Source organism: Anastrepha ludens, chromosome 4 (genome assembly GCF_028408465.1).
Source record: "Anastrepha ludens isolate Willacy chromosome 4, idAnaLude1.1, whole genome shotgun sequence".
Lineage (NCBI taxonomy): Eukaryota > Metazoa > Arthropoda > Insecta > Diptera > Tephritidae > Anastrepha > Anastrepha ludens.
Window position 1 is genome coordinate 60044389 of NC_071500.1, and position 20033 is coordinate 60064421.

General features: G+C 33.9%; 2 protein-coding genes and 1 long non-coding RNA gene across 8 annotated transcripts in view; 1 reads left to right on the forward strand and 2 right to left on the reverse strand.

Moving 5' to 3' along the window:
* Positions 1–20033, reverse strand: part of LOC128862563 (arginine kinase 1) — an 86923-nt gene that overhangs the window by 58060 nt on the left and 8830 nt on the right. For all 3 annotated transcript variants that reach the window (XM_054101267.1, XM_054101264.1, XM_054101265.1), the window contains one exon: positions 10444–10491. In XM_054101267.1, the coding sequence (XP_053957242.1) occupies positions 10444–10487 (44 nt within the window). In that variant the 5' untranslated portion in view covers positions 10488–10491. Of the gene's footprint in view, positions 1–10443; positions 10492–20033 lie in introns of those variants that run through there.
* Positions 10102–19249, forward strand: LOC128862565 (uncharacterized). 3 transcript variants are annotated; one of them, XR_008454497.1, is made up of 5 exons: positions 10102–10352; positions 10420–10508; positions 10576–10665; positions 18447–18730; positions 18796–19249. It is a non-coding gene; the product is annotated as an uncharacterized LOC128862565 (long non-coding RNA). The 3 variants fall into 3 exon arrangements; XR_008454498.1 differs by having other exon boundaries at positions 18799–19249; XR_008454496.1 differs by having other exon boundaries at positions 18447–19249.
* Positions 10444–20033, reverse strand: part of LOC128862564 (F-box only protein 33) — a 30704-nt gene continuing 21114 nt past the window's right edge. For both annotated transcript variants that reach the window (XM_054101268.1, XM_054101269.1), the window contains exon 11: positions 10444–10491. The gene's annotated coding sequence lies outside the window, so the exon portion shown is untranslated. The remainder of the gene's footprint in view (positions 10492–20033) is intronic.

A 20033-nucleotide genomic window follows, 5' to 3' on the forward strand; every position in this document is an offset into this window, starting at 1 on the left:
GTAAAAAACTTAAGCTTTGCGCAAAATATTTGCTGTGACAATACATATGTACATATGTATATTTACATACATATGTATGTATATTACTTTAAGAATGTTACATTCCTGATGAATTACCGCAAACAAAACTCCCATTATTTCAACTCACACTGAATGGTTCCAAGGAAAGCAGGCAGATGTCGCAAAATACAGCAAACGATTTATTCGTACGCTTTGTGTTTTTACTAACATTGCTGAAAACGAAAAAAAGATTTGTTTTTCTTAGTTTTTATCAGCGATGCAGTTTCAGTTGCGCGTAATATCTCGCTTGAACGTGACAAATGGGTAATGGAAATGCGTAAAATTGTGCTTTGAAAACAAGTACCTACGAGAAATTGATAAAAAATTGGCTAAGCCCTACATTTCAGATATTAATAGAAAGACGAGATTGAAGTTCGCCAAACGCTATATAAATGAGCCAGATTCTTTTTGGGAAAACGTCACATTCAGTGATGAGTCGAAATTTAATGTTTTCGGACCAGATGGGTCTCCAAACGTTGGAATGAAGATACTTATTTTTTTTATATTTATCTTATACCTACCGTTAATCAAGGAGGAAGAAATGCAATGGTTTGGGGGTGCATTAGCTGCATCTGGGGTAGGAAAAATGGTTTGTATTGATGATAAAATGGACAAACATCTGTATTTAAACATTTTGAAGAACAATTTGCATGATAGTGCCGTTAAACTTGGACTGGATGCTAAAGGGTTCTTGTTTCAACAAGACAATGACCCCAAAACGCTTATCATATCTTGTGCAAGAGCGGCTTATTTACCACTGTAAGCAGCTCAAAACTCCACCTCAATCACCGGATCTGAACCTAATTGAGCATGTCTAGGAGCTCTTAGAAAGGAGAATCAGAAAACACAAAATAACATCAAAGGCGTCATTAAAGACAGCTTTAAGTGTTGTGTGGGAGAAAATTGCAGCTAATGAAACCAAGGTATTGGTGAAAAGTATACTCTGACGTTTGGAAGTCGTTATTAAAGCTAAACGCGGCCCAAAAAAGTCCTGAATACTCGTTTTTTCTATTATTTTTTTAATAAAATATTCCTTATACTGCTATGTACGAATAATATTTTTTGAGTTAATATCTTAAGCTCTTTAATTCCTGAAATGAATTAGGAAGTTTTTGTTCCTTAAATATTGAATAAATATGTTATTTTCGACGAATATATCCAAATTTTGTTCTTTTGTATAAATCGTGCTAAGTATCAGGTGTGTTTGTTTACAAACTGTGAGTGTTCGAATAAATTGTTTGACCACTGTATGTAGAGGATTAACTGAATGATAGATAACTGTGAATTTTTGATTTTGAAAATCCCCAGTCTTGACTTGTGCGGTAGTGAAACTTATAAAATTTTGAAGCGAAATATTTGAAAAGAAAATCAATATTTTTTAACAATTATAGGAGCGTTTAAATGCCGTTTAATTAGAACACTTGGTTACGCTTAACATTATGAATTTTTTCATATATCACTAATTATTCGAAAAGCGTCGTGTACACGAACGCAATGCATCTGGTTAAAATTATAAACGCACTAAAGTTGTACCACACAATATTTTTTATTGTGTTAATATGATGACATTTTTACTCGTTCCGACATATATATGTATGTATTTCCATATGCACATTTTCTTTGGTAGGGGAAGGCCCGAAATACAAAATTTTTTCGCCTCGCATAAGTAATTGGTTCAATAGAAAAGGTGTATTGTGTCACTTTCGATAAATAAATATGTATGTATGTACATACCTATGTATGCGCGTATGTATGTATTGTACATACATAAAATTCCAATTCCAATTTTTAGATGTCTTGTCTTGAAAAGGTCTGATTACGCATACTTCGCACAACTTTGCATACATTTTGAACTGTCAGATAAAAATCTGTTTATTACATTTTGCATATGCCTGATTACCCGGAAATTAGCACAATTAAGCATAATCAGATCTTTAGAAAAACTAAAATGTTGCCAAAATTTGTCCTCTTTAAATATTTTCAATATTAATAATATGTAAATAGATAATTTGGTTTTGGGCAAAACACAATCTGTTGAGAACAAGTGTATTATTCAGAAAATACAGAAAGCACCTAATTTACAAGATTTTGAATCTTGCATATGGGCTCTGGAAATTTTTGTTAGCCGTTTTAATAGCAAACTTATCACGAATTTTGAATTTTCGCAGGTTACGTATGTATATTCGAATTTCGATTTTTTTGTGGCGATATGTTGGTACTCATGTCTCTCATTCATGCCGACGAGTTCGGCCATTTTGAATGTTCAGTTAATTGTTGACAGCAGCTTTGCTTGCACGTGTTTCGGCTCGTCTTCGATTTTTACCTACATATTCAAAAAGATGGATCAAAGAACCAGTATAAAATTTTGTGTGAACAACGAAATTAAGTGCGCGGATGCATTCCGATTGTTGACTGTGTCATACGGAGAAGCTACTTTGGACCAAAGCAACGTTTATCGGTGGTACAAAATGTTCTCAGAAGACCGAGAAGATGTGAATGACGAAAAGCTTGCCGGACGCCCGAACACTTCAACAACAGACGAAAAAATTGATGAAGTGAAGAAAATTGTATTGGCCAACCGTCGAATCACCGTTAGAGAAGCTGCTGAGGTCCTAGACATATCGGTTGGCTCGTGCCATTCGATTTTTTTCAATGATTAAGGCATGACACGGGTCGCCGCAAAATTCGTACCAAAACTGCTCAATTTCGACCAAAATCAGCATCGCATGAACATTGCTAATGAGATGTTGGACTCTGTCCGCAACGCCCCAAATTTTCTTCAGAGGGTCATAACTGGTGATGAATCGTGCGTTTATGGTTATGACGTGGAAACCAAAGCTCCTCTCAATGGAAGTTGTCACACGAACCAAGACCGAAAAAAGAGCGCCAAGTTGGGTCGAATGTAAGTTTTGCTTACCGTTTTCTTCGATTGCAGAGACAATGTGCATCATGAGTTCTTGCCACAGGGTAAAACGGTCAATAAGGAATATTACCTGCAAGTTATGCACAATTTGCGCGAAGCAATCCGCCAGAAACGCCCGGATTTGGGGAAGAACAAAAATTGGCCCTTGCATCACGATAACGCCCCTGCTCACACAGCGTTGCTTGTGCGCGACTTTTTGCCCAAAAACAACACACTAATGATGCCACAGCCACAGTATTCCCCAGATCTTGCGCCTGTGACTTTTTCTTGTTCCCGGCACTGAAGAGGCCCATAAAAGGACGACGCTACGCTACGACGACGGCGTCGAAGGAGAAGCTGAATAAGATATAAAAAAATGATGATCCCGATTGAGGACCGGAAGAAACGATTACACCTCTATGGTTTTAATTCGCATTCAGTAAATCCAAACGCTTTTTTAAAATGTGTGAAGAAGTTTCAAATGTTAAGAAGAGTTGAGAGAAGAGCATTTAATATTCTTGCAGAACTTTAAAGTGAGCAAAAATTAAACTTGCACTTTCAAAATATCAAATTTTATATGAATGAACAATTTTAATTAGCACTAAAATCTTTTCAGTGACCCTTTTTAACATTCTTTTGTTTAATAATACAGTTTTTTTTAACTGACAGTTTCGGTAGTTTTAAATTAAAAAAATAAACAAAACCACAAACTTAAATATTTTCGCATTTTGGGTATAAAAAAAGCTTTAAATTTATTGCGAAGAGCAAATGTTTGGCAACATTGCATAATTCATTCTTGCACAGAATCTAGGTATCCGTTGTAGCTCTCTGAGTATGTATATGTATGTGCTTTCGGCTTCATGAATGGAAAGACATAATCTTTAGAAGTAATTTTTGCTACTTTTTTTTGGATAATCTGGTCATACTGTAGTGCACTACTGTATGAATGAGTGATTTTTTACATTAATACGTTGTCCAATAATAACAATCCGAAAATAATTAATTGTTACGAATTTTGCTTATAAAAATATTCATTGCGCTGAAAACTCGCGCAACTTCTGCATTTGAGTCTGATAATGATAAGAGGCGAATTACCAAATTTGCCACCTTTTCAAATGGATTCAGACCAGCTAAGTCTTTATACATCTTAACTTGTAGCCATTTCAGTGTATTTAAATTTTTAGATTCTGGCACTGCATTAAATATTTCAAACTATCTCATGTTTTTAACTATCCAGGAGAAATATATTTAAATTGCATTTGAATATAGAAAAGAAGCACTAAAGCATTACGTTTTAAATCATTTTTTGGGGGCTTTAATTTTCAAAAAGCACTAAATCTGTATAAGTTGGCAAATATAATAAAAAGCGTTGAGCTTATTTTAGGCAAGCGCAGTGTTATTGCAGAGTGCCTAAAAATATGCAATATTTCAGTTTTGTTTTGTTCGAATTCCACCAGTAAAAATCTTATTAGTTTGAATTTCGCGGCAATTGTTAAGAAATCAAAAATTATTTCAGATTTAGATTTAATTAATTAGCTGAAATTACTGTGACTAGCACAATAAAGCATTTTTTTAAATTGTGCTATCATTACTAATAGTGGGCCAATTGGCTTTGTTTATGTATCAGTTTGTATGCCAGGTAGACGCTTTTCAGAAATTTATGCATCCATTGAAATATTAGTATAAAAATTAGTATGAAAATTAAAATTTTTTTAGGTTTAATCAATGCATATGGGCATTTTCACAAAAAGGTCAACCACGAGTGCAAAACTCAAACTGTTCCTGAAAACTTTTTGTTGATGAATAATAAATCTCAAATGTGTTTACTTTATAAATATAAAAGAATTTTTCTTTTCTTTTAATTTTGAGCCGAAATATACAACGAATATACAAAATTTACAAAAATCGAACTCTTTTGACCAAATATACCAACTTTTTTCCTTGTAGTATTCCCTTATTCAAAGCAATACTATGATGTTTTTATAATTTAAAAATCTTCTACTGATAGTAACATAATGTTTAACAAGCAGGGAGACTTAGTGGAGATCGAATAACGGTAGTTTTTTTTTGATTCGTATATTCGTATGTCGCGTCCGTTACCGAAAAATAGCATTTATTGTTCTCATTAGTGCAAAAAGTGTTGAAGTATAATTTGCTTTCAGACTTTAAGCAAATAACTTATTTCACTTAAGAAAAGTAGTGACTCTCGACAAAAACGATTAATAAAATTTATTGGTGTTTGAAATTCGTCGCGTCCGTTACCGCGAACCTTAAATTTTAAATAAAGTCGTAGAGATTGCACAAGATTAAAATTGAAATTAAAAAGAAAAATTTAGCAGCTAATGAAATTGTTATTCAAGTTGATTTTGCTGAAAATTATCGCTTGACATGCCAAAACAAAATTCAAGATGCCCACTTTAATTATAACCAAGTAACAATGTTTACGTGCGTAGCTTAGGTTCTTGGTGAAACCAAGTCCTATGCTGTTATCAGTGATAGAATGACTCACAGTAAATTCGACATTTACTGCTTTATTTCCAAAGTTATCAATATCTTACAAAACCAGTACAAAGGAGTTACCAGCATTTATATTTTCTCTGATGGAAGCACTTCCCAATTCAAAAATAAATTTATTCTTTCTAGTATTCCAAGACTTGCAGCTGAATTTCATTGCGGAATCTTAGAGTGGAATTTTTTCACCACTTCACATGGCAAAGGTGCTGTACACGGAATAGGTGCCGTAGTTAAACGAAAAGTCTGGCAAATCGTTAAAGCAAGAAATATCATTCTCGGTGATGCCTTATGCTTCTATGAATGTGCTAAGAACAACATTGATGGAGTTAAAATTTTGTATATCTCTGGAACACAAATTGATAGTTTTGTAATCAACTGTCAGAGTTATGGCAAAATGTTCCATATATCAAAGGAGTTAAAAGTATGCATTGGTTTTCATATTTCGACAGTAAATGTATTGAAGTTGCTCGGACGGCCTATTCATTAAAGAAAATAATTAAAATAGACCATCATAAAAACTAATAACTTTCTTCTTAATTTTTTAAGTCGTTTTTACTGTAATATTACTTGAGTTTTTATTTTCAATAAAATGGAAGTGTTATAATGAAAAAAATTCTATTTCCTAGCTCATGGAAAATTTTGTCGCGTCCGCTATGTCGCGACCGTATTTCTTCTATACTCAATTAAAAAAACGAAGAGAAAATGATCATATTTCATAAACCTACGAATAACAGTCATCTGTTCGCATTTATTAACATATATATTGTATATATATAAAAATCCTTAATTTGCTGAATTTTGTATATTTCTGAATGCGCCTCAAAAAAACTTCTATTTTTTGTCGCGTCCGTATCACTTTATAATTGCTTATAACTACGTACTTATTTGTAAGAGATCTTTCCCGTATATATTAAAATCTAGCACTCCGTCAGCCATTTAAAACAATATCAATATATATAAACTTTTACTTTGTCTTCATTGTTTTGGACGCACTTAAAAGCGTACAAATGTCGCGTCCGTTACCGTGAAAATGCCCATATGTATTTTACATGTACACTTGCCAGAAAAAGTATACATACAAAAAGAAACGAAAGCAAAATATTAAGAAATTCATTGTAAAAAAACTAAAACATTTTAAACTTTTATGAGAAATATTTAGTGAGTAATTTTTGTACAATTTCTATACGTATTTTCCTAAGTACATCTTTAAAAATTTAATTTTACAAAACAAAAATGTTTACTTCCACGAAGCAGAAAAAGTTTCCGCCAGGGATTCCCCGCAGTATGCAGTGACATATGTTATTTATTATTTTAGTTTGTAATTGATTTTGCTGTGACCACATTACTTTGGAGCTATTTTGCAGTTGTTGTGTACAACAAATAGCGATGGCCTTCAAAACTAAGGAAATAAGTGTAGACGAGAGAAAAATGATCCTGAAACTTTGAAATGAAGGCAAATCTTTCCGTGAAATTGGACAAATCATAGGAAGAAGTCACTCTTCTGTGTAGTATGTCGTGCAAACATACAATACAACTGGTTCAATTATATCCAAGCCACGCTCTGGTCGGCCTAGCAAGCTGATCGTACGTGAATTGCAATCAGTGAAAAATAATCCTCGAATTGCGGCTTCTCAAGTATGTAAAAACATTTAAAATTCCTTTGGCAAGCTGTACCTAAAATAGTTAAAAAAAGATGGGTATCGCGGACGTAGAAACCGTACATATCCGAAATCAACAGAAAAAAGCATTGATTTTGCAAACGATTATGTTAACAAGTCTCCAGAATTTTGGGAACTTGTTTTATTTTCGGATGAAAGCAAATATTGAATATTTGGTATTAAAGGAAGAAACTTAGTAAGGCGTAAGAGCGGTACCGCACTCGAAAAAGAAAATCTTGTACCAACGCTGAAGCATGACTGGGAAGGTGTGATGGCCTGGGGTCTATGGTGGCGCAAGGAGTTGGCAAACTTATTTTTATTGAGTCAACAATGAATCAATTTTCTTATTTAAATATTTTAAAGACTAGTATGATGCAAAGCGTTCAACAGTTGGAGCTTGGTGATGATTTCTGGTTTTAGCATGGTTTTGATCCCAAGCATTTGGCATATATTGTTAAGCTCTGGTTGCTGTACAACACAAATCTCCGCCCAATCTCCAGGCCTCAATTCTATTGAGCATTTGTGGGATTTACTGGAGCGCAGGGTCCATCAGCACAGCATCACCTCCAAGGAAATACTTAAAAACGTAATAATTAATGAATGGAGCCAAATTACCAAAGAGGATACTTCTAAATTGGTCAATTCCATGTCACATCGACTTGCGGAGGACCTCAAGCGGAAAGGTTATCCCACAAGTTATTAACCCCTTTTATTGTGTTAAAAATGAATACTTTAACCTTATATTGCAATGTACGAATACTTTTCCTGCTTCGTTGAAGTGAAGTTTTTTGTTTTTGTTTTGTGAAATTAAATTTTTAAAGATGTACTTAGGAAAAAATGTATAGAAATTGTACAAAAATTACGGACTAAATATTTCTCATAAAAGTTTAAAATGTTTTAGTTTTTTTACAATGAATTTCTTAATATTTTGCTTTCATTTCTTTGTGTACGTATACTTTTTCTGGCAAGTGTGTGTATGTACATATAGCTATGGGCAGAGAATTAGCGCACTCATGTATCCTCTATACGAATTGTTGTTTCTTAGAATATTAATGATATTAATGATGATATTAATGATAGAATATTAACGATTATGTTTGTATTTTTATACCGATGTTATGCTGAGAGACGTGATCTCTAATATCGGAAAATGTGTCCCGTCAACTTTTTTAATGCTTCGTTTTGCCATGTTTCACTCAAATCGCTCAAAGCGCAATTATATTTTAATCATTAGTTAAGCTGATTAAGGTTAATTCTTTCGGTAAATTCTTATTTGTTGTAATTGCAAATATATTTTTTTCTTTTAAAAGGAGGACCTCACTGCGTACTTGAAAAGTAAAACATAAATTGAGACCTTTACGAAAGGGGTACAAACAAACAAAATTTGCAAAAATATCGAATTATTCACGTAAAATGGAAAATGATACTTTTTACAGACTAAACTAAAATTAATATGATGCTAAGACTTTAGTTCATCGTGAAAAAAACCAAGAGTTCAATCCCCGGTACACAACAAAACCATAAAGCATGGTGTGGGTAACTTGAATGTTTGGGGATCATTTTCTTTTAATAGAGTTCTACCAATAGCGGAAATAAATAGAATTAAGGATAAGTTAATTTATCTTGATATTCCCAAAAATACGATGGAGCCATATTCCTTTGAATCCATGCCACTAAGCTGGTTATTCATACATGACAACAAACCCAAGCGTACAGCAAAAAGTGGTGTGAAATTAGATTTTCAAAGAAAAAATGACAGTTCTGGAATGGCCAGCACAAAGCGCCGACCTTAACCCCCTTTGAAAGTCTGCGGAACGATATTAAGGTTAAGATGAGCAAAAAAAAGTTTAAAAATGCCAATGAACTATGGCAAGCAATACAATCTATTCCTCTGGAGAGATGCAAACGTTAATAGAAAATTTATTTCGCATGTGTTAAGCAGTTTTAAAAAATAATGGATAATGAATAATACTAATCAGATAAGTATTTAAGGAGAACACCACTGTGAACGCGTGAAAATTAAGTGATTTTCCTGAATGTTTTTTTATAGGTAGGAATGATTATTTGAGGATCGGAAAATTTATAAATTATTTAACATATATTCAACTAAACTGGCACAAATTTTAATTTAAAAAATATTAAAAATTACAATTGTTATTAATATTAATGCAATGACGTCATAAAAAACTGATGAACCCTGGTGGCCACGATACAGCGGCGAAAAATCATCTGAAAGCAAAAAACCAAAAAAAAATCTTAATCTATACATAAATGGCTATCGTCGTACGTTGCGGTTTTCGAAAGGCTTGAAAAATATTAATTTTTGGAATTTAAAAACGGCTATGTACGACTGCAACCAATACATGTACAAAAATTAAAAAAAAAAGTTAAAATCGGTTCATAAGTCTTCGAGAAATCGAGGCCACCGTGTTCAGAAAAGTCGTTTTGAGAAAAACGCGTTTAAAGTTTTTATTGGCCGTTGTAACTCACTACCTCCACGTATTGGGTATAACTTCGTCAATTTTCAAGATTTTAAGTTAAAATTTCTTTTACATATTTTTGAATATACATATCTACCTACTTTAAGAAAATGTAAAAAACAAAAAATCGTTTTTTTTTTGAAAAATCACAGTGGTGTTCTTTGGAGAAAAAGAAGTCCATTATTTTTACGCAAACGGTTTAAAACTGGTCAACTTCGATTATTTCTGTGATTTATCGACATTTTCTTTAACATTAAGAATGGCTGAACGGAATGAACGAAACCAAAATTGCACGTAATTAGCAGTTACACCATAAGCACTATTCACAATTTCAGCGATCTGGCTTGCATTTTAGTCTTCATCAAAGAAAAACTGTAGAATGTACCGAATTTTCTCTTTGTTGACTTTCATTGTTAACACCCTGTAACTCACAACTGGATGGTACAAACAAAAAGAGCAAAATAATTTGTTTAGTGTGAAATGTCACCTTGACAACGAGCATAAACTTTAAATTGTTTGATCGATACTTTACGAGATTTTTTATTGGGGGAAGTGCGCTATTTCCTTATGCATAGCTGTATGTATATATATGTATCTATATTATTGGAAAAAGTCATCCAATGCAAAATAGTTTAATCAAAATGAACTAAATGAATCAGTAATCACATTATTTATCTTTAAAATTAGCTTATTTATGCTAAAAAAATTTCATTTGTATATACATAAATACGTGTATAGGTATGTATGATATGCGTGTATGTAGTGAAAACAAGGCTTGCCGTTCTGCTATATATTCTAATTTTAGGAGTTGCAATTTATATGTATTTACCTTATTTCATCGATGGCAAAAGACAAGTACCACAACGCAAACATTTTTCTGCAAAAATATAAAAGGTTAAAGCGTAAATTTATATTTAACAAAAATCAGTTGAATATTAATCATTTATTTTTATTTTTACAGAATTTGTATTATATGTATATGTTCTGGCGAAATGTACACAGAGTTTGTTTTAATAGATGGATATACCCTACTTCGTTTTAATTTCATAGAGTGAGTATAAGTATTTAAAATACTTTTGGAAAATTTAGTCATGTCAAACTTTAAAGCACTTAAAACTAAATTGATGAAAACAAGAAAAACTGAGTACGCGGCATCCATCATCATAGCATCGCAGTTCGGTGTGAACCATTGCTTCCGTTACAAGTCACATTCACGTCACTCGGCCATCAGCTTTTAGTTTGATAACGGATATGGCCATAGCTTTAAAGTCGCCTTCAATGTCATATCTCCATCGCTTTCTCGGCCGGCCTCTTCTTCTGTCGCCTATGGACTTGTTTCGAAGATATTTTCCATAGCTCTATCGTTGCTGATTCGTAGAATAAGTACCATCGAATTTTTTGAGCTTTGATGTATTTGATTACATTTGCACCCTTAATAAGTGTGTCTAACACTTCGTTGCACCGTATGTACCGTTCCATATTTTTTTTTAGAATCTTTCTTTCAAAATAATTCAATTGATCGGTTTCATAGGATTTCAGCCCCTAGACTTCGCACCCGTATGTGAGTGCATGTCTTATGACAGTTTTGTATATTCGTAGTTTCTTCGCTCAGCACAAATCCAAGGTACCTAAATTCATTGACTATTTCAAAACGATAGTTGCCGATTTGTAAGTTATGTGTTGCCTTGCGTGCTGCACCTTCCATATATTTGGTTTGCGGCATTACTTTGTAAAATTTATAGTTTTACGTTTATATAAAATTTTTCTTGGGTAAAGTTGACGCTCGATGTTAAAATACAGTACAAACTCGTTTCTTGCACGCACTAATGAAAACAGAGCTCGATCCAAGACTCGATATTGTTGGTTGTGAACTGATATACTTTAAAAAGTCCTCGAATTTTAAGATGCTAAAGCATTCAAAATTTAACGAAGATTCCTGTGAACAAAGCTCACAAATACCATTGTTGCACTGCAGACATAAAATGTCTGAAATAGCAGAATGGAGAAGCAGCGGAACTCCTTTTGAAATTGAGAGGTGCTGTGTTATTTCACTTTGAATACAGAAATCGTTAACGAAATAAAAACCATACTTGTAACCTGTAATATATGATAGAGAAGAAGCGATATTTCGTCGAAGGAGATTTCAGCCTTAAAACCAAAAATGCTGATACTGGGCTGGAAGTAATCAACCTTCTCTTCGTATGATTTATTGTAAAAATAAGATATATTATCAAGCTATATCTACAGTATAAGGAATATTTATAAATTATATACACTACGAAAACTTCTACCCAGTTAAAACAGCAACAAAGAAAGGGCAAAAATGGAAGACACATCAAAAATTATGCTTAGAGTTGTGTTACTCTGGCAAAATTATGTTCCAAAAATTGTAGCAGGTTACACCAGCCATCTAAAACCCATTCATTTAACACCCGTTTCCTTTGGCCAAGACCTTCAAAACTGCATGCTTCCTGGGCCTACCGTTAGAGGAGTTTGACGTCGACGACCGATGAGTTCACTGCGATTAAGGGAACCCGGTGGTCTAGAGCTCGAAAATTTCACCTATTTTCACGATTTTTTTTGCCATTAAAAAATAAAAAAGCGATATTTCAGCTTTTCGTGTTGTTTCTATTGAGCATACAAAACTTTTTTTAATTTATTTTAAAAACAATATTTATTATTATAAAAATACCGCTGAAGATGACTCTCTCGAGAAATCGGACCCGGACGGCGTAGGTAAGACATAAAATTCAAGAAGATTCTTAAACATATAGGGTGCAGTTATAGTCGGAACTAGAACAAATTGAAAAAAAATTAAAAATTGACGGCGCGCAAAATCGTAAAATCGGGTATTTTTCACTAGTTTTTTAGTGTAAAAAATAGAAAATTATTTAAATAAAATTATGATTCTAGTTCTGACGAAGGCCATACATGTTGCCAACAATACATTGAAATTTCAAGTAATTCGGTGGACTATTTTTTTTCATCCCCGCCGTACCGAAAAAAGTTGTTTTTTTAACAATTTTTATTTGTAAAGATTTCGTACATAAATTGGCTTAATCTAAATAAACAAGATTAATAAATTAAAACAAAAATTTAAGATACAATATCCCAAGTTGAGCTCTCTGCATCTGTGACTAACATTGTTATATGTGATCTGGTCTATGAAAAGGTACCTTATGTGTCAAAAAATAATTTTTCACTTTTTTGTTGATTCGAATAGTGTGTGAAAGGCTCTTTAAAATGGTGAAAACCAGAAAGTCATAATTTGTTTAAAAGTTTGTTAAAAGTAAAAAAAAAGAAAAGTACAAATACGAAAAAGACTGATTTTTTTGTCATGATACAAATTAGAATAACGAAGACAATAATTTGTGAAATTAAAAACTGAACCATTCCTAGACAGTCTGAGGTGTAATGAATACGATACTCAAGTCTGTTTTCAAAAAATTATTGTTACCGATTCTTATAAGTTTTTTTTGGCATGGATGTCGGTACAAAAGCTAACTTATCTTTTAAAACGATTTCTGCGATTTGCATTAACTTTTTCTTATTTATTTATATTTATATAAAAAAATGTTTTACACTGCTTCTGTGATTTTATTGATACTGTGATCTATGCTGAAGAAAATAAGCCAAACCGGATTGAAAAATATATATTAATATTTAAAAAAGTTACAAGGGTTTTTAGAAGTTTAACTTTAACTGCTGTTTTCTCGAAAACTTGTTTTCGCACGTAAGGTACCTTTTCGTAGACCAGGACACATATACTTTTGTGATAATAATTATTGATAAGAAAGTTTGCACATTAATGATTAATAAACACAAACGTAGATTATTTTTGGACTATAATGAAAAAATTGAAAAAAAAAACATTAGTGTACATAAGTAACATGGGGTATAAGATAAAAACAGACGATAGAAATTAAAAACAAAAACCTAATATTATATACATATATTATTTCATTTGCCACCAAAATTTTTGGCATTTAATGTCTTCGAAAGCTTTACGATCTTTGAAAGGTATACCCATATCGAATTTAAGTTCATTTCCGTCAGGTTTAGAGGATTTTATAGATTTATCTGTAGCACTGCGATATCTGTGGTATAATATCGGTAGAGTCTCATCACCATTTGCACCAATTTGTTTTTGTCAAGATAGATAAAGGCCTCAGCAGGGAGAAATCCTAGTTCCAGAGAGTTTTTTATGTACTCTTCGTTAGTGTGGAAGGGCCCATTTATGAGATTGTTCATATTGCAGTTCAGGCATCTTTGTGCTTCCTTATGGGATATGAGATTAATCATGTAATTACCTATTCTGCGAACTTTAGATATTTTATAGAGGTGACTATTATGATAGAATAGAATTTGGGTAATCACTTTGAGGACCGGAAAAAGTCGTTTCGCGATAAATGAGTTTAAAGTTTGATGTACAGAGGCGCGCAGACCGCTCTCTACCTAGTTAATGGGCTGTAGAAGCTATAATATTGAGAATTTCCGCATGAAATTTCACAGTATTTTCTTAAGATACTATACTTTTGAAATATCGAAAAAAATCGATTTTTTGAAATTTCTAGTGAAAAATTAAATTATGGACGAGTATAAAAAAAAACAGATTTGGTAACAGATGCTTGCAGCCTATTTAGGGTGTATTTCATTGTTCTCAGTTGGAATAGAAGCCGAAATTTTAAAAGATATGCATACATACATACATACATATGTATGTATAACAGTGTCGTAACTCGTAATCGTGAACACTGCTATTAATTGTACGAGTATGACTAACTAAAACACACAGCACAGACTAATCGTGCTGACAATTTGAGTTTGTTCATACCGCGTATTTATAGCCAGAAACTTTTGTGTACATGCAGACTACTCACATGCGACAACTGTGCAGGGTAAATAGAAAAATGTGTTTTTCTTTTGTTTTCGGTTTTCGTAGAAAAGCTTGCAAGCGAAATTTGCAGGAGCATGCACGCAGTTGCGTATAGTACATATTATGTATACATATGTAAGTGTATGTACCTATGTATTCATGTTTCCAAAAATAAATATGCCAAGGGAGATACTCAAATTGGTTTATTTACAAATCGATTTCTTCAGATTTTCCTTCAATCAGCGCCAACTTTTCGTTTAATGGCGTGCTGAAAGTCTTTCTGAACTTAATGACTTTTCCCTCTCTCTATTGCTAATATGTACCGCATCGTTTGGTTGCAGGGTGTGCAAGTGTACGTTCTTATTTATTTATATGGCTTCCCTGCCGAAATTATTACATTTTAATTTGTCGTAGATCTTATACAGCTTATCAATCCTGCTATATAACCCAATGCGTACCTCAACTCCACTTCATTGTTGCCGTCAACCAAGCTCCCGCACTATTCATTATGACAGTCATGGGGCTTACAAGAATAATTTTTGATTTCCATCCCTTGAGTCCAAAGCAAATAGTACTTGTAATATCTAGTGCTCCTTAAACAAATTTGCAAATTTGAAATTCTCACTGACACCTCTGCGAGTTGTCTTTATTTAACAGCAGTTCCACGTTTCATGGGGTGAAATGTGGTTTATATGTAAGTTGATATCAGCATCGTTAGCAATTGACGATGTTCGCCAAAAAACATACACCACTAAAACATACAGAGCAATTAAGGTAGAGCTAAAGAAGTTCTAAACGATTTTCGGGAGTTTCACTAGTTTTTCGATAATTCATTGAGTTCAGAAAAGGTTTTACAGACTTGAAAAGATTATAGTATAATATTAAGGATATTTATTAGACTGTATAAATCTACATCGTATCAAACAATATCTCAAAATATCCATGTACGCTAATAACTAGCCACAGAATGCACCGATTTGCAGTTTGAAGATAGTCTCTTCCGCAAGATTTCTTTCGACAGAAATTGCATAAACTTACAAAAGATCAGGGTTTGGCATTTTGCACTACCACTAATTCTTTAGTGGTTTAAAGGTTTCACTATCACTAAATCTTCAGTTTTTCAGTGTTTTAACTATCCGCTTATTGCCTTAATGATTTAGTGCATCTTGCCCAATCCTGCAAAATAGCCATGTTTATAAGCCGAAACTTGTTAAAAAAGCAAACAATTAATTTAGAACTTGCACCAAATCAAAAATGAATCAATCGATTGCTTACTATCACTTTGCATTAATAAAATTTATCAATTTTTTTCTGATAAAATTTTTAAAACAAAAGGGTAATTGCTTAAAAAATATTTCCTTATGTGTATGTTGTATGCCAAACTGCACTAATCGGGAATAAACAGGTAAAGCAAAGATGAAAAATGTATGTCTGTTGATGTTCTTGTAGCAGTTCATTAAGCTCTACCATTACGGTGTGATTACCGATCGTCATCGTCTATCTCATTTCACGGCAGACCCAGGAATCATGCTATTTCGGCTAGGTTGGCCCAGATCCCTCATTCGAGTGGGTTTAAAGGCGCATATGAATAGGTAGTTATTATCATATGCCGGGAATATATTCAGTATGTTTGGGTTGATTCTTGATAGATAACAGTTTAATGCTGCCATATCCAGAAGAGTAATTGAGCCAAAGTTACGCTGCCCTCACGAGACAGCTCAACACTTCGATTGCGATGGGTGGCGGCTCCTGATGAATATCATCCAATATATCTGTCTGATCCAGTAATTGTAGATGTGTTCGATCCTGGATGTCGTCAGTATAGTCGAGGATATAGATATCTCCTGACTCGCCTGGGAAGTGATTCAGCCTCCAGCAACTGCCTGCAGAGGGGTTTCCTGCGGTAGCAATACAGCAGGAATTGCTTGCTGGACGTCTTATTACCTCCTTAACCGGAAACAGAGCAGCCTCATGGCGGAAATATTGCAGGGGAAACATTAGAATTCATTCCATGGCTGTCTTTATGACAGTATTCTGACAGGTCAGAAGCTTCATCCCATGGAAATTACTAGTGCCAGGCGACTAGACCGGTCATCCTAGTTACAAAAGGGCATTACTAGTATTATTAAGGCCGTTTCTAATTAATTTGGTTAAACAACATGATGATATAAAGTAGACATAAGGGAACTAGTTGGTTTTCTGACTGGTCACTGTTACTTAAATTACCATCGCTCAAAAATTCACATTGGGAATGAGACAGGGGGTCTCTGTCTGGAGGATGAGGAAATCACAGAGCATATCTTGTGCAACTGTATTGCCTTTGCAAAGAAGACTGTACATCTTTCATCGAGATCAATGAATAAAGATCGGATACGAGATCAAGAATGCTCCTGTTCCGGATATTCTGCAATTTGTACGCAAGGCAGAAAATTGACTAAAAGAATTTGGCTTTGAACCAATTTCCAATCTGAGGCAGGGAGCGAGAAATATAGGTTAAATAGAACCAGATTTAATACTTTTAAGGTAGTATTGCCTGTCAATAGGACTAGTATTACTACTTCTAAAACATGTAGTAGGACACAAAATATCTTTTAGGTCGAAGTGTCGGTCATTGGGCAAAATTATAATTATAATAATGATGCCTAAAAATTAAATATTTTCGAAATATTAGATTTTAAAGATTATTTTGAAAAAATTTGTTTGCTTGCTTGCGCGCCCACTTTTTTAAATATTATTGTAGTTCAAGGCCTCGACTTTGTTTCCGTTTTTAGTTTCGTTAATTAATAATAATTGAATTAATAATTGAATTAACTACTTTTCACTAAGTGTTTCCTACTTCACATAATTAAAAAAATTTTGTTTTGTGGAAACTATTTCGCAAATTATTTTAAGAACTAGTATGTCTTTTTAGCTATCCAGTAGGTATAATATACTAAGAAAAAAGTATTTGAATAGACTCCGCAAAACAAAACAACAATTCCAAACACTAACTGTTTAGAACCTGGCATAATTTAAGCAATCGAAAAAGGTCAGTCACTGATTTTTAATCGTCCCTTTTCTGTCTTCCTTTCTGCGTGTGAATGTGGGACTTGGCTCGTGAAAGGGAGTTTGATCTCTGCTTGTGAACATGTCAACATATAGGAATACTCTGATATCCTAATGTGTTGCGGACTCTGCGAAGGAATGCCGTCTCAGCCTCTGGTTATGGGCTCGTAGTTTTCGGAAAGTTCAATAAAAGATACTAGCTTTAGGTACTTAGGGAGTACTGCAGCATATATTCATCATGTGCTTGCGATGACAACTCCTTCGCAGACCTAGGCCTTTCCCGGTAATCCTGTGTATCTGGTGATTTTTTATTGCGTACATGCTTTGCCTTAATGGCAGGGAGGGTATTTACGACTTTTCTTAGTACTTCTAATTTGGATGGTATTGATCTGGACAAGACCGCGCTACGTGCCACGAAACTATTGATCTTTTACGGGAAAAGTTTCCGGACCGTGTTATCTCTCGAAGAGGTGAACACAATTGGCCACCGACATCTTTTTATTCAACACCTTGTGATTTTTTTCTTTGGGGCCACGTGAAATAGAAGGCCTACGCCAACATCCCAGGGTCGATTCAAGAACTCAAGATGGAATTCGTGAGGCTATCGAGGACATAGGGCAGCAACTTTGCAATTCGCTTATGGAAAATTTCATGAAAAGGATATTGTTCTGTAAGCGTGTTCGTGGTGGTCATTTGCCTGATGTTATTTTCCACTATTAACGGCATACCTTCCTCTTTATAATGAAATAAACATCCGATCATTTATATTAAAAAATAGCATTTTTCTTTGAATATCAAAATAACACCTCTGTTTGGAAAACCCTATATAATCTATTGATTGAACCGATAAGCTTAAACACCGAATCGTGAAGAATCAATTAAAAATGTATTACTTATTTATACTATTTCAGATCAGCCATTGATGTGCTCTTTCATAAAATCAGCTTTAAAAAATAGATAACTATTTTATATGCGAAAGTCTTAAGCTAGGATCAGAAGTATTCCCCGGACTATATGCCAGTCGTATTAAGCTATGTTAGGTACAGGATGGAAATACACTCATACTGAGAGCACCTATTATGATACTGTTGCTGTAGCTTGTAAAGTTAATAAGCCTCAAAAAATGGTAAAGAAGAGGGTGCATTAAATGTATGAGATGGTAAATTCTATCGTTATTGACTATTAACTGATCGGGGTATTAAGATTAAATAAAACTAAAAGTAATGCGTGAATTGCAAATGTTTGTCGTCTTGTATTTAGTAGGTGGGCACTGAAGCAACTTCCCAGTAGCTAAACTATCACAAGCCACGGGAATTTGGCGAAATCTCAACTCATCTGAAATTGAAGAAAAGTGATTAGCAGCAAGTTTTTGATTAGCACAAGCACGACTCACATATTTGACGTGAAGAGGTGATGAAGAAGTATCAAGGTGGACATCTTTTCGCCAGCTGCCCATATTTTATCATTCTGTATATTCTCAACGCTCTGAACTTGGCATCACAATGAGCTCTTCATATGTACTTGTATGTACATACTTATATATGTATTTTACTTCTATGAGTAATGATCACCGATAATCTTGGCGCCTAATTTTATAACTAAGGCAAAATATGCAGCTAGAAAGCCGCGGTAGAGTATTCTAACGTGTTACCTCAAATGATGATGACCCAGTAGGATGAGTCTGATGAAATTATTTTAAAACTATTTATTTTTCTGTGTTTTTATTCATGTTTATGTGTTGCTATTAATTTAATATAAAATGTGATTTTGATTTCGGACAGTCGAGAAATTTTATTTTTGGAATAAAACGAGTCGAATAGTATATCCGACGAAAGCGACTATATTCATGGATTTGTTGAATAAAATCTCATAAATTTTTTATTGGCTAATTTCAAGGCGAATCTATTCAAGATCGTGGCATTCGTTTTACTGACATTTCTAATTTAAAGGCGAAATGAAGAAAAAGCAATCAGCTACTCTAATCACACCAACTTGTACAGGGATTTAGTTTGGCGCATTGTCCCAGGCTGTCGAAAAAAGGGGCATCCAGTGAGTTTAATCGTCTAGCTGACAAACCCGGACATTTACAGGGAAAGTACTCACAATCTCCTTCTCTCAAAGGTCTCTCAGCTTCTGCAATGGGGCTTAAATGGTAAACCTAAGTTGTACGTGTGTATGCCGATCGTCCAATGACTGGTAAATACAGCTACGAGTTTGAAAATTGAATGGCGTGAAGTCTCCAGGACTTTCTGAGTCTTCCGTCTATTGTACTGGGACCAAAGGGTTTTCGAAATAGTACATGGAGAAATGGAGCAACATCTTTTTTGTGCTTTCCTGAGAAATAATTTGTAAAGTTCCCCTTTAATAACTGTCAGTGGGATGCCGATGATCGGGGCATCGGGCCGATGACTGAGGCTAATTCAGTCGCCTTCCTGGCAAGCTCATCAGCAATTTCATTTTCCTAAATGTTGAAGCTACATAGAAATATATTTTAGCGA